At 42.5% G+C, this 15,222-nt stretch overlaps 1 protein-coding gene across 1 annotated transcript; it reads right to left on the bottom strand.

Annotated features, from left to right (window-relative positions):
• Positions 1 to 91: 91 nt before the first annotated feature.
• Positions 92 to 12,135, bottom strand: f13a1b (coagulation factor XIII, A1 polypeptide b). The gene is made up of 16 exons (XM_083937028.1): positions 12,118 to 12,135; positions 11,870 to 11,987; positions 8,369 to 8,623; positions 6,703 to 6,891; positions 6,360 to 6,608; positions 6,121 to 6,239; positions 5,935 to 6,042; positions 4,763 to 4,937; positions 4,246 to 4,384; positions 3,959 to 4,062; positions 3,744 to 3,832; positions 2,866 to 3,019; positions 2,085 to 2,360; positions 1,707 to 1,867; positions 1,307 to 1,443; positions 92 to 1,152 (listed from the first exon to the last, which is right to left on the bottom strand). Exons 3-16 carry the CDS (start codon positions 8,586 to 8,588, stop codon positions 1,011 to 1,013), a joined length of 2,262 nt encoding a protein of 753 aa, XP_083793154.1. The 5' UTR covers positions 8,589 to 8,623; positions 11,870 to 11,987; positions 12,118 to 12,135; the 3' UTR covers positions 92 to 1,010.
• Between the last annotated feature and the right edge of the window lie 3,087 nt (positions 12,136 to 15,222).

Genomic DNA, 15,222 nt, shown 5'->3' on the forward strand with positions numbered 1-15,222 from the left:
GAATTCAGAATTATTGATGGTGTCTCGGTGTGGATAACGTTTTAGACTTGCTCATGAGGTAAAGATCACAATGACTCACACAGACACACACTTATGGGGAATTTACTGTCACAAAATGATGCAGTTGTTAATCTTTTATTTGGTTTATATTTGCATCTGTTCTTGTACAAAGAAGAAAATGGGAAGAAACAGATTTTATAGACTGATATGAAGAGTTTGAAAGGGCTCTTTGTGGTACTCAAGTAGAAAGATTGACACTTAAGTGTGATAATTGCATAGTGGGAGTATGTTTAAACAATTAAGTTAAAGCTGCATTAATCAATAATTCCCTTATTAAATGAAACAAAGCATCCAATCACTTCATAAGGTGATAAATCTGACAGTCTGGATTTTGTGTCTCAGCTTCTTTTTGGCATAATTCTTCCCCCTAGTGGCCATAAATTGATTAATGCAGCTTTAAAATAAACCGGATGTGTCTCATATTCCTTCCTACGAACTCGTATTACCCTGTATTTATTTGAGAGTATGAATTCTGAATGTGAAAACTATGCATTACACATTGCCCCCAAACGTGAAATGAATTGAAACAAAGAAAGTCGTATCCATGGCAGGTACACTTCTTGCTACAATGATTTATTACTGTCGGATGATGATGATGGATGTCGGATGATTTATTAGTTCAGTTATAAGTTTCCCCAAAATGTCTTTTCTTACCCTCAAAATATGATCAGTTAACATAATTTTGGGACTTTAATGAGATATTTTTTGTCATAAAAAACACCTAATTAAACTTTGATGAAAATTAAAATTTGATATGGAACAAACGTGTTGATTATCCTCTTTTTTTAATCAAACTGCACAAAATGACTGTCTTTTCTCTTATGATTTAAACCATCACCATTGTAATCATAAACGCTGAAGCTGTTGTAAACCTGCAGTAACTGTAGTATAGACTTATATTGTGTAAGTGAGTTGACTGTTGTCCGGCGTCAGTGATCCTACGATAAACCTCAGGGCGCGATGATGGTGGTCGCCTGGCCGTAGACCTGCCTGACGGCGGGACAGTCCAGAGAAGCGATCACCCTGCTGCTGCCGGACCTCTGCGGGGTGAAAAACTCGGTCCAGGACAGGGAGGAGCCCGCCGGGATCAGACTAAAACCAACAGGATTAGATGATTTGTCCCAGTTCAGCGACATACAACAGATCATTTCTTAATAATGAACAACAGGAGCCTGTCTTAAATGTGCCTGGCCTTAGCGATCCAGAAAGACTAACATTGAACCTGTTTCTTCTGCGTTCAGCTCACCTGTAATATTTGAACTTGGGCAGCATGATCCCGGGTCCTTCCATGCGAATGTAGACGTCATCCAGGCTGAAGGTGAAAGGGTTTGTAAACTCCACAGTCGCCGTCATCTCTTCGTTCACTTTGCCGCCTTCTGACACCTGGAGAACGCAAAGGACACACAAAATAAAACAAAATCACTTTCAAAAAGGACTTTACTTTACATCCAAGATGCTTTGCAAATTTTAAAAACACACGTGCACATGCTCACTTCTGTGATGTCTTGGCTTTTGCATTTGAGTTTTTAAAATTTGCAAAGTGTTTCGGATATGCAGAATGTTCCACATTTTTGACCACTGCACAGGATGCTCCCAAAAAGCTGTTTTTTTTTACACAAAGCCAGAATAAAAGTATCATTTCAGACCGTGACGGTGAGCTTGGGATTGTGCAGGGTGACGACTTTCATGGCCGTGACGATCTGGTTGGTCTCCTTGATCTTCCCAGTGGCAATGAAGTTGAGGTTGGCCTGTTCCACCAGATGCTTCATGTAGTTCTTGGCCTCGACCGTCACAGTCTCCTTCACACCTGGAGAACACAAAAATACACTGCTTTTACCTTTTTATATTACTTCTTTCTTTTAAGCGCATGTTTTCACTTTATTGAGTTCTTTCTTGTGTAAAATTCTAGTAGTTTGTCCAATGATTTCTAACGGTGCCTACATATTCTTGATAACGTTGGCTTGTTGATGATGTGGTAGCTGAGTAATTTTGTTGGTGAGAAATAAATAAAACGCCTTCCTCACTTTTTTTGGGGCCAATCTTCACTGTGGGATTCCTGAACAGGAACTCTGCGCTGGTGACTCCGGTGTAAAACACCACGCTCCCGCTGATGTAGGCGTCCACGGTGCGGGATTCATTGCTGCGGTTTATGAACTCCAGGCTCAGCTCGAAGTCGTCGCCCACGCTGATCTCCAGGGTGGGCAGGACCAGGTCCACGTCAGCCACAGAAGGGTCGGAGCTCTCTCGGTTACAGCCGAACTCCTCCGCTTTCTCCAGGACGGTCCGCTCCTCCGTACTGCCTAGATTGGAGGAGTGAAATATATTACTGTGTCCTGATGTGCGGTCCTCCAGTAGCAAAATGGCTTAAAACAGCAAATCCTTGTTGCCAAATTCATACCAATTTGTGGTAAATAAACCAGAATTAACCAAATATTGTGGTAATTTCCTGAACCAAGACAGAACGAGGCCAACTGGAACTCATTTCCGGACCAAATCCACAAACCTTGTGAAATCTGGCAGCCACACAGGACCACATGGCTGGGCAGACAACAACCGAATTAACTTGTTACCCAACAGTGACTCAGAGGCTGCTCCAGAGAAGATAACTCATCACAGTGAACATGAAGCCGTGTTTCAGTTTTTCTGTTTTCATCATGACGACAGGATAAATGTATTCATGTAAGTGCCTCTTGCGTCATTATTCCTCTCTCCTCCTCTTAAACAATTATAGACACATAATTCATATCTAAATGAGGCTGCAGTTGAGAAAATGGTTTTTAAAACGTTGCGATTTGTGTCTCGGACCTTCAGGAAACTTGTACTGATCAGTGATGTTGCGGCGCGTCAAGTCTCCTGGAGTTTTGGTCAAAACCATGCGGCCTACGTGAGTCCGGTTCACTTTGACCGGCTCCATGGTCCCATCTTTATTGCGGGAATAAAACACCACATCGCTGTTGACCTGTCGGGAGAAAGACATGACAAGAGATAGGTTAGGTTAGATTCTTTGTTGTCCCCAAGGGGATAATCGTTTTCAAAGTCAGTTCTTTTTTCATGGCAGCATACATTTAAAAAGCCACAACACATGGACATCACTTACAGATAACACACCCTCTCTCCACAAATAACAAATAGACCCTCTTCCCACATATCCCTACAACAACATATAGACAGCACATAGCCATGGCTGAGGGGACAAAACTTCTTTTAAAATGGGCTTTCCTCCAGTCTAACATCCTGCATCTGCGGCCAGATGGGAGGAGAGTGAAGCGTGGGTTCAGGGGGTGGAAGGGGCTGCTGACTATCACGCGTGCCAGGCGTATGATCGCAAGTGCATTTGTTTCTGTGAGGCTGCGGGTAGGGAGGTTGATTAACTTGGCTGCTGTGTGTGAGATTTGGAGGAGTCTGTTTCTGCTGGTGACAGTGAGCAGGGGACAGTACGTGAGGATAGGTTGGATGATGCTTTTGTAGAGGAGTAAGAGTCGGTGTGGGGGGCACAGACAGTGATTTCAGTTTGCGTATGAGGTAGAGTCTTTGATGTGCATGTTTGTGTGTGATGATGTTCGTTAAAGTTGAGTTTGTTGTCTATGGTGAGCCTTTGATGTCATCTCAGCAATTAGGCTTCGGACAAAATAAGAAACCTTTGACAGAAAATGAAACTGAAATAATGTTGTTTAAAGACTCACCTCAGCAAACACAAAGGCAGCATCGAACGGGAAGCATATCTGCCCATGTTTGATGGCCTGAACCGATGCAGGACCACATCTGTACATGCCTTTATGGATCATGGAGGAAGAGATTGATATTCTGTGATTTCTCTGAGATAAACTGTTAATAGAACTCTTTGTAACCCATAACCAGCTATTATATTTCATTTTATTATTATTTTATTATTATTTACCATCGCTGGTCTCCTGTGGGGTTGCATCCACAACCTGCCAGCCTCCAAAGCCAGCTGGGAGATCTGGTCTGGACATGTAGCACTCATTCCAGCAGTGGTAGTTCCTGATAAACGTGATTGTAAATATCAGTGGAGACGTTAGTGCAATAAAAGTGCTGTTTTGTTATGATCGAAACTTGCTGTGTTACAAATAGACGCCTCAAAAGAGAAAAGCCAAGGCAATCTGGCTCAAAAATGAAAAAGTGAAGCTCTCTGTATTATGATAAGCTACACAGAAGACGTGTTACCAGATAGAGTCTCTGGTGCGACTGCGGTCGACTCTGCCGTTCTCGTCCAGGATGATGTCGGTCTTCAGGTTTCCATCGTTGTCGTGAGCCGAGTAGAAGTTGGTGACGACCCGGGATGGGATGCCAAGGCAGCGCAGGACTGCAGGCCGGACATTTAACAACAAGTAAAGAGAGAAATCATGGAGAGAAGATGCAAAAACAGAAGCCATGATGAGACAAAAGCTGAGAAAATGTGGCTCCATGCTTCCTTTACTATCTTGTTGAGACTACAAATTAAGTCATACCACAATTACTTTTCTGCGTGACGGATCATTTTCGACTTATGCGGCATGTTTTTTTAGAAAGACATGCCTACACTTCCTTTTACAGATGGAAAACAAAGAAGTTACTTTCTTAAGTCATAACCACGGGAGGAGTTAGTTCGTTTTTCTCTCTTTCCTCTCAGAACTTCTGCAGCCTCTCCTCTGAGGTCAAAAATTCTTTTTTTTTTACTACTTGGATCCAGTTAAGATCTCACAGGTGTTGAAGACGGCGGCGTAGACCCAGCACTGAGCGAAGCCGACGGGCATCTTGCTGCGGGCGTAGCTGAGCAGAATGTCTGTGCTGCCGATCCAGGAAGTGGGCGCCACCCCGTAGGTGTAGTCACCGCTCCAGTTCCCCACCAGCACGCCGTCGTCATCACGGGAGTTTAGCTGAGTACGACAAATAGAGCAGTTTTTAGATATTTATGGAAAATATTTTCGCTTTAAAAGGACAACCCCAAGACTTCAATATAAAGTCTAATTTGTCAAACATAGTATGCACTTTCATGTAGTTTCATTGTTTATTATATTATAACTTATGTATCTCCCCGTATTCATCTCTCTGGGACTTTTACACACCTTTTTATTTATTGTAAAATCACACCAACAATCAATTCTCCCTTAAATTGACAGGTAAATATTCAGTAAATAAAAAGGTGTGTAAAAGTCCCAGAGCGATGACTATGGGGAGATACATAAGTTATAATATAATAAACAATGAAACTACATGAAAGTGCATACTATGTTTGACAAATTAGACTTTATATTGAAGTCTTGGGGTCGTCTGAAAGCTAGCAGATAAAGAAAAATAAACATATTATCAGAGAAAACACCAACATTACAGCTCGACATATTTCAAGCTGCTGTCACAATTCAAGTGATCTCACGGAAAGAAAACAGTGAGTCAATAGCATTATTTTCTTCACTGTATCAGTGATATTTTTTAGTTTGTTTTATTGCACAATCATGTTCACCATTTACCGTATTTCCTAAAATAGTGACAGGAATCTTTATTCACCTCAACTACAAAAGGTAATTCCCTCTGTTTGATAAGTATTAATAATTAATAGTAATTAATCACGTTTTAGTACAAAGTTTCCTTTTGATCTGCTCCTGTTTGCCCTGTGAAACTTACAGCAACACTTCCTGTATCTGTTTAGAATGAAAAACACTTCAGAACAGCAAGGTGTTAAAATAGCATGTTCATATTGTTGAATTCATTAAATGAAAGCGATGGAAATAGATATTATGCTGACTTGGCATGCACACAACATGACAGCCTGCCAGAGTTTGTTCACCCTTGTTTTTCCCCTCTGCCTTTATTAGAGTAAATACGTTATCTGCATATCTGATGTGTTTCAGAGGATGCCCTTGAATATTTTCTCACCATAGCAGAGGCCTTCCTGGTCACCCTGACGGGGTCTCCTCTGTTGATGATGGGCATGTCACACTTATCCATGATGTACAGACAGGCGTCCAGGATTCCATAGTTAAACTAGGAACAAGAAAAACCCACGAGTCAAAATAAATCAGGAAAATCACTCCTGAAGTCCGTGATTGCACTTTCTTCTACCTGTCCGTAGTTCCAGTTTCTCTCAGCGACGTCATCGTACGCTCCGTGGTAGATGATTCCCATCTCGTTCATCACGCACTCCTCCCTCTCTTTCTCATCATCCAGAAACACGGCGTCAGCTGGGGGAAGAACACAACAGCTCATGTGGATGTTTGTGGACACGGGAGTGAGAGAATGTGACAATACAATGTTCAATAAAACGGCAAAAAAACAAACAAAAAAAAAAAGCCTAAACCGACCTGACGCCCAGGGGTTGAAGAGGATGTAGAGGTCTCGGCTGTCATCCCGTCTGGTCCTGCGGATGCCGAAGGGCGTCCCCACGGCGATGTACATGTGGTACTTCCCCACAACGCAGTCGGCTTTAGGAGTGACGCCCATGGTGACCGTGTTGTCGGCGGTGCTCACGATGCGGCCCTCCCAGGGGCTCGGGCGCTCCTTGGTGGTGAAGACAGGAATGTAGGTGCCCTTGCTGAACGCAGGGGTGGAGCCTAGGGAGCAGCGGCAGAGACAAGGGGTCACAATGCAGAATTAAGAGAGTTTATAAATGCAGGATGGAAAAGATCACCTTTACGACCGACTCACCGATGACAAACTCCACAGCGATCTTGTCTGTAGCAGGTTTGTAGGGACGGTTGAAGGTGATCTTGACCTGGAACTCTTGTCCTCGACGGACGATGAGATAGTCAGAGTTGAACGACTCGGTGTGGTGCTGCGTCTTGTTGGCATCGCGGCGACTCTTCATCATGTCCACGTCCCAGATGTCAAGATACTCTGAATGGACACAGAGAGGGAAAGACAGACAGAGAGTCTTAGGTTCATTGATGACTCTAAATTGCCCGTAGGTGTGAATGGTTGTCTGTCTCTATGTGTCCTGTGATAGACTGGCGTCCTGTCCAGGGTGTACCCCGCCTCACGCCCGATGTCAGGGACAAGCGGTTGAAGATGAATGAATGAATGAATGAACATTCTGATACATATTTTCAATGCATAAATATTCAGTGCGAGAAATTCAATGGCTTTTTTATTTCAAACTCCGATGACACAGTTATTTTTCCATACTGCAGCAGAAAAACAGAGACTCTGCATCAAATGCTACCAGATAGTTACAATCAAACTCAGAAACAGAAATTCTAGTCACAGCGTTCGTAATTTCCTTCCACATCTGGATATCTCAAGTCTACATCCCCAGTGTGTGCTGGAGCAACAAGAAGCAGGAAGTGAGCAGAACTTATCCCGTTCATGTGTCAATCATGTCAAGAAAATACTGGAAACTGTGTCACTGTCGGGAAAAAGGACTTTATCTTCTCAAATCAAGTAGTGACATCTGTCTTCACTTCATAGAAACAAATAACTTCTCTATGAATATTTCTTTGAGGGCGTAGTCCATAGGTGACGTGACTTGGCTGGGAACCGGAGGGTTGCCGGTTCAAGTCCCTGTGTGGACCATGAATGGAACGTGGCTGGAGAGGTGCCAGTTCATCTCCTGGGCACTGCTGAGGTGCTGTTGAGAAAGGCACAGAACCCCCAATTGCTCGGGGCGCTGGTCACTGGTCACTGGCAGCTCCCTCGCTCTAACATCTCTCCATTAATTGCATGTATAGGTCCTGTCTGTGCATGTGTGTGTATTTCGGGCCTGTGTGTGTGTAACATGAATAATAACAATAGAGTGAAAAAAATCGAATTTCCCCGTTGCAGGACTAATAAAGGAATTCTTCTTCTTAATAAGTGTTCTTCCGGCATATTTGCACACCATGGTCTTTTTCGGCATGAATACGGTATACATCAAAAAAGCCAACGAGACAGTTTTTTTCATTGATCACCAGAGAAATTCTCTAGAGTCGCTAACAGCCAGACATGGCTAACACTCTGGGCGGAGCGCTGAACCATCCAAAATGGCTTCTTTAACCACTAATACTGCTCAAACTAACACCAAACCTCTGCAGTAGCATGAGAAGAGTCTCTACACAGAAAACAAAGCACCAACAATTTAGTTAGCGAACCTGGAGTTTATCAAAAAAAGACTTTTCTAAAATGCTACATGCCATCTGTATTGAGAGCGGGGTTACCCTATGTTCCCCGGTCCTATAAGCCTATGCCTAATTAAGCATTTTGTTAGGGTTAGGGTCAGGGTTAGGGTCTACATAGGCCTTTTTGGCTGGGGAATTCAGCACTGATTGTAGAAAATATAACAGGCTAGGGAACATCGGACCCTTTTCTTAAAAAAATGTTTTACAGTGTACTGTCTCACCAGTCAGAGGTGGAAATCCTCTCGGGCCGGGCAAACCAAAGGGCTCAAACTCAGGTATGTCCGTTGTGTCAGAGTTGGAGCTGGAAATGGGTGCAGTGGTGCGGCCACGGTTCGTCGCCTTGGGAAGGGGTCCGGTGGGAATAGGGGGGGCAGAAGAGGGGGTCACGGTCGGAATAGGGGGGGCAGGAGAGGGGGTCGCGGTGGCGCCTTGATCAGACATGGTGGTGATAGTTCTGGATGGACGATCCGACAGAACTGGAAGAGAAGAGAGGATGGGAAACTGTTTTTAAAGGATTACTTTTTTGTATATTGGTAGAAACTCTGATACTTATGCTAGTTGTAAGGATGAATTCTAAATTATTCCTGTTTTAACACGTGTGTGTGAGAGAGAGAGAGTGTGTGTTCTTGTCCCTATTGTTCAAGAAGCAAATCCATTAAAGCAAAGGGCCTGAAAATATTAAAGCTTGTGAATGAAACGACGTGCGAGTGTGAAATACTTTCACACCACACGCCGTTTCCATGTGTGTTTGTGGGTTGGGTGGAGGGGAGTCAACAGTCACTCATCTAACTGTAAAATGCTGAATAAAGACACTTTTAGTGTTGGGAGACTTATTTTGACTTCATAAATATTGTGTGTTTTTGCGGGCACTGAGAGAAAAACATTACTCACCTCTATTAAAAGACAGTGTGAAACCATCTTATTATGAATGTGATGAAGAAATAACATCCAGCTGATACATAACATTCACTTAAGACATTTTTAAATAAACATACAATATAAATATCAACTGAGACTACTACCTGTTATTACATGCAGTCATATTAGGACCAACCAAATTTATAATATCAATAAAATATCACCAGCAACAATAGAAGTTGTTTTATTAGAGGTAGCAGTGAGGTAACTTACTCGAAATGTATATAGCATGTATGAAAAATACTAAAGAGTCTATAAAGGTAGGCACAATCAACCTAAAGTGTAAACAAAGCCCCTCAGTGTACTCAGAATGACTCATGAAACCCACGAAACATGACATTACATCAGCCCACGTGGGGTCCACTTGTGATTATGTAAGCAAGTGGTCAGGGTGACTTAACCATTAAATACACAGCGTCTGTTTTCATAAGGTGCTAGCAGGGCTGCACAGGACGCGGAGGGACAAACACCTGCCTGAGAACGAGACTCACTGTTGCGTCGTGTGGGTGTGTGCTGGTGGACGAGAGACGTTCGGGGACGAGGTTTGGCTGCATGAGTCATCGTCTAACACAGTGAACGCTCTGTTCTACAACTCAACCAGCTGATGGACATGCTTACCTTCTGCAGGCTGGCAGAGAGACAGACAGACGGACAGACAGACAGACAGACAGACAGACAGACAGACAGACACACACCCAGAGACAGACAAACAGACACACAGACAGACGGACAGAGACAGACACACAGACAGACGGACGGACAAACAGCGAGACAGACGGACAGACAGAAAAGAGAGACAGACAGACGGACAGACAGCAAGACAGACGGACAGACAGACGGAAAGAGAGAGACACACACACAAACACACACACACACAGACAGACAGAGAGAGACAGAGAGAGAGACAGACAGACAGAGAGAGAGAGACAGACAGACAGACAGACACACACACACACACACAGGCAGAGAGAGAGACACACACACACACACACACACACACACACACACACACACACACACACACACACACACACACACACACACACACAAACGGACAGACAGATAGACAGTAACATTACATTTACACTCTGTAAACTCAAACTCTAAACGTCTCCTGTGGTTTCATTCAGAGCCGGTCCGGACCTCTCTGGGGTCCTGAGTCAAATTCTGCTGCGGTGTTCTCGTACCTGACCCGTGAGCCATAAAACATTTTCCACACGGTCACACCAGACACCACAGTGTTCCCACTGTAATCCTCCCTCCTCTTAAAAAACAGTTTGCTCCGTGTGTTTAAGAACAAGTCGAGCTTCACATATCAGAATGAGACATGAACAAAGATCGATTCTACAGCACTGCAACTGCATTTTTAACAATTAATCGATCATCAAAGTAGTTGTGGATTCATTTAGTAGTTGACAACTGATCGATTCATTGGCCACGAGGCTGCAAAAGTAAAATGTTACTTATGAATTGATACATCGATATCTTTAATTTAATAATATATCAGTCACAGGGGCCATGTTTCTACAGCACAAGTACTTTAGATACTTTAAGTACTTTTGATGTTAATATGTCTGTATTTGAACACAGGACTTTTACGTTATTGTATATTTCTACTTTTACTTAAGTAAAGGAAAGTAGGAAGGTTTTCATCACCACTGTGTGCACAAGATTGCTGGATTAATACTGTATCTAATAACTATAATAAGTACTATTTTTATTAGAGATAGTGTGACTTGCTGCTGCTCATGGGGGAATTGTTGGTCTCTGTAAATCATGAATAAGTCACAGAGTGTGATCTTTACCTACTCTGTATGTAAAGTGTCTTGAGATAACTTTTGATATGATTTAGCACTGTAAATAAACTTGAATTAAAGTACTTAATAAAGTCCTATAAACAGTCTTAAGTTACTAGATAACTTGTAAGATTCTTGCAAATAAAATATACTGACACTTATTTTGTCTGGGCACTGGTGAAAGAAATATAAGTTGCATTACAATAATTTAGCTGATGCTTTTCTCCAAGTGTGGGTCGAACATTGAGAGACAATAGAATATACTGTTGTTCTTTTAGTTTAGTCACGTTTTCTGCATTAAAAGTAGAAGAATGAAATCTATATATATATAATCTATATATATATATGACAAAGGAAGTCAAACCGCCCTGAAGTCCAGCGTTCCTTCACACAGCTGCATGTCGCCGACAATTGGTACTTAAATGCAAACACGTTTTTAACACAACCGTGTCAAACGCTGACACAGGAGAAACCTCCACACGTTAACCAGCAGATGAGCTCTTATTGTGCTGCTGGGAAAGTTTTTGTGCTCACCATTAAAAACTCTCACACAGACCATTTTATGGACCACGTTTTGCAAGTGTAATTTACTCTTTAGGGACGAAAAACATGCATTTCAACGTAGGATGCACAGTTTTTTCATTCAATTGCAATTACTGTATAATACTCAGGTAATAACCTTGGATTGTTAGGGTGTTAAGCAACCCTTCGATCAAACTTTAGAGAGAGAAAAGTGCATTAAATAATCAAAGTGATGCCCAACAGGCTTTGAGTTTTTCTCAGCCTGTTTGTTTGTTACACAGTTTCAAAGATTGCACAACCACCGCAGAATGTTTTAAATGACTCTCAGATGTATCACTGTTAACTTGCATCTGGAAGGTATAAACAAAACAAAGTTACCGAGCTGCTGAGGAATTTGGTGCAATAAAACTGTTGCACCAAAGCAACCTTTGTGTGTATATATATATATATATCTATATATAGTATGTTTAATTTAAGTGGACGCACCTCAGATGAAGTTGGAGAGAGAAGCTGCTGTTGGTTGGAGTCGATCTACTGCTGCTGCTGCTGCTGCTGCTGCTGCTGCTGCTCCGTCTTGGGAGACTTCTGCTCCTGCTTATATACCCTACAGGGAAGAGGAAGAGCTATCCATGAGTGTGTGTGCGTGTGTGTGTAAGACTTTTGCAAGGAAACAGTGTAATTGTGGGTGTAACTGGTCAGTCCAACGTACAAGCAGGATGTGAAATCTACCATACCGGTATAAGTCACAGCTGGATGCTCACGCAGATAAAGTCCCTCTGAAGTTTGAGTCCTGCAGCTGTCAAGTGTGAAATACATATGAGAATTATCTTCCATGAAATTTGGTCCAGACACTCATGCTACCCAGAAAATACGTTGCAATAACTCATACTAATACAGCCATCATGACTGTGAAGGTCGAGAAGCTGTAAAAAGATAATTGTGTGTTATCTTCTAAAGGGTTTGTAATGTATTAAAGGTCTGATACTATAGCAAACAAAATATGTGTTCAGGTCTTTTTTTGATAATAAAGCAGGTGGAGGCGCTATAAGAATACTGTGAAAGTGTCAAAACCTTCAATCCACAGAGAAACACACACAGCCATATTCAGAAACTGTGTCTTTAAACGAGCCGTCAGGACTTCTGTAAGGTTGTGATGTCACAACTACAATACAAACAGGGAGAACGTGACGCTACGGTGATGTGAAAGTCGTTCCTCGGCTGCAATGACGGCGCGGAGACACAGGGAGAGCAGATGTGAAAGACCCAGAGACACTGACCAATCAGAGCAGACTGGGCTTTTTCAGGAGGGGTTCTTAAAGAGACAGGCACTAAAACGGAGCGTTTCAGACAGATGGTGAGTACAGGTATATTCAGACAGACAGGATGAGTAAAATAAGTGTTTTTAACCATTAAAGCGTGTTAACATGTTCTAGTAGAAACCCAAAATACAAGTATGAACCTGAAAATGAGCAGAATATGAGACCTTTTATTTTAGTTTTAGTTTTCATCTTGGACTCAAGCTGTAACGTCGTTTGACTGATTTCTATTTTGATATTGTTTGTGTTGCTCTTTTCAGAGTTGATTGGATTATTTTAATTCCGTCTTGTTCCTAGTTGTGGTCGGTGTGTGGAAGTCCGCTCTCCTTTGATGGTTTGCGGTTTGCACATATTTACGATCGCGACACCTTTATTTCAGGTGTTGGTTTGAGTTTGTGTTATCTTTGCACAGGTCGGACGCTCCCCCTGCTCCTCCACTGGTACACTTTTAGCGTCTGTTCCAAATAAAGAGGTGTGAGTTTTGCAGGTTTGGCCACACTGTGACTGTTGTGGCCTCTTTATTGAGGCTCCTGTGTCTCAGTAAAGTTGGTAATTCCTGGCAGGCTTCTTATAATTGGAGTTTTCCTAATAAGTGCCTGTTTACTGGACGTAACTGGCGACGAGAGACTGGAATAGACCCGAGCGCCTTAAGAAGTGGGAAGGACCTACTTACGGTGAGGTTGCAGGTTCTTACCAACTGAAAACTCCTCCCTTTCTTTATTTCAACTTCTTTTCAAACACTCCACTTAACAGGTGGATGAGATGCGCTTACTGAAAAATTATAAAGGCGTTGAATAGTTTTCCTTTACCATATAACATTTGCAAAGCTCATTTTTGGAAGTATCGGAAAGCTTTTTTGTTAAGGTGCATTGGTACGTTTCTTGGATACTACTTCACTACTAAGACCTCTTTTTGCTTTCCCTTCAGCATGTACACAGTCTTCTTTTCCATACTGGCACAGATACGGTGTTTAAGGGTAATAAAGAACAAGAAATGTGTCCAAACAAGTGCCGTAGAGCCAGCGGAGCCACCACTTTGCATGTGCACAAGATGTGCTTTTCCTCCGTTCCCTTAATCATCTGCTGTCTATGAGAGGGAATTTCCATCAGCACTACCAAAAACATTTACATAAAATGCAGTTTAATTTCCATCTAAAGCAGAAAGATGCAAGCTGCTGATGTTTTGAAATGATTGGATGTGCAAGCTTTACTTTAAAACTGATTTTAAAAGTCGTCGGCTGGAAGCAAAGCTGAAAAATACCCACAATCTCGACGGCAGAATGAAATTACAGAGGAAACGCTGTGCTGTATATTTCTGTTTCCCATTTCCACCACTTTTCTTCTTGATTAGCCAGTTAATTTCAGGGGCAAACAAATCAGCAAACGGCAATGCACATTTCTATGTTACATTAAAAAAAAAAGAGTGAGCTGGTGGTGTTTTTTCTTCATGATATGGAGTCTTTTAGATGCCAGAGCAGCCTCATATTTGGAGGGGAGTGCTGCCGTTGCTGCTTCTGCTGCTTCTGCTGCTGCTGCAGGGAGCCCAATAAAAAGTAATTCATTTGACATTTACAAAAAGCAGCACACATGTGAAAAGGCATCAATCATGGTAATATTCACCGAACACTTAACAGACCTCAGAACAACTCTACCCAGGTGAATGGCATCAAATCCATACGGCTGATTCAGTCCTTTCCATAAACATGTTTTGTTTTTTAACCCTGACTGTTGGTGAAGGAAAGGGTGAATCATAAAGGATATGATCTAATGTGTTGCTGTGTGTGTGTGTGTGTGTGTGTGTGTTTTCATGGGACTGGACATGAGAACAGGTTGTACCATGTATGCAGCCAGGGAACGCCACACAGCGGGGCCGCAGTGACAGCAGGCAGGCATGATGAAGGGATACTGGCTCTTCACACAATACAACGCTTGTTTGGAAATAAGTGTATCACACTAATCGCTGGCTGCGTGTTTTTTTAGGTCCTACTCCCTCATACTTAGAGGGGATATAAATATCTAATGTTTGCACAAAAACACAAACTCTGAAGGAGATTCTGAACAGAAACCCTAAAGTGATACAGTGCTTTACTTGAACGCCTCTTATTTAGCTTTTATAATGGTTTATAACCCCAGACTGTGACATATGGATGTCATCTCTGTGACGTCATCCATATGTTTCTGGAAAGACAAAATGAAGCTCCTACGCCACCTTCTCCTGGCTAGTCCAAAAATGGGCAAAGAGGTGGTGCGATTTGTGACAGCACCAACCTGTCACACCATCAATCATGCATGCAGTAACTTTAAGCCTTAATTTGATTTAAATGGGTGGGTAATATACAAATTCAACCTCCGTACAGTCTTCATGGACAGGGGAAACTAGGCGGTAAACATGTTCATTTCTGCTATAAAGATGGAGGTCTATGGGAATTGATTGATGAACCGGTGGATTGCCTACTCCGGGTAGGGAATGAGTCCTTACAGCAAGTGAAGGAGTTCAAGTACCTCTGGGTCTTGTTCGCGGTCG

Source organism: Echiichthys vipera (genome assembly GCF_963691815.1).
Source record: "Echiichthys vipera genome assembly, chromosome: 22".
Taxonomy (NCBI): Eukaryota; Metazoa; Chordata; class Actinopteri; order Perciformes; family Trachinidae; genus Echiichthys; species Echiichthys vipera.

Coding starts and splice junctions, on each gene's coding strand:
- f13a1b (XM_083937028.1), bottom strand. CDS start 8,588: ATGTCTGATCAAGGCGCCACCGCGACCCCCTCTCCTGCCCCCCCTATT. Junction 6,892..8,368: donor AGGATTTCCACCTCTGACTG/GTGAGACAGTAC, acceptor GTGTCCATTCAG/AGTATCTTGACATCTGGGAC. Junction 6,240..6,359: donor CTTCAACCCCTGGGCGTCAG/GTCGGTTTAGGC, acceptor TTCTTCCCCCAG/CTGACGCCGTGTTTCTGGAT.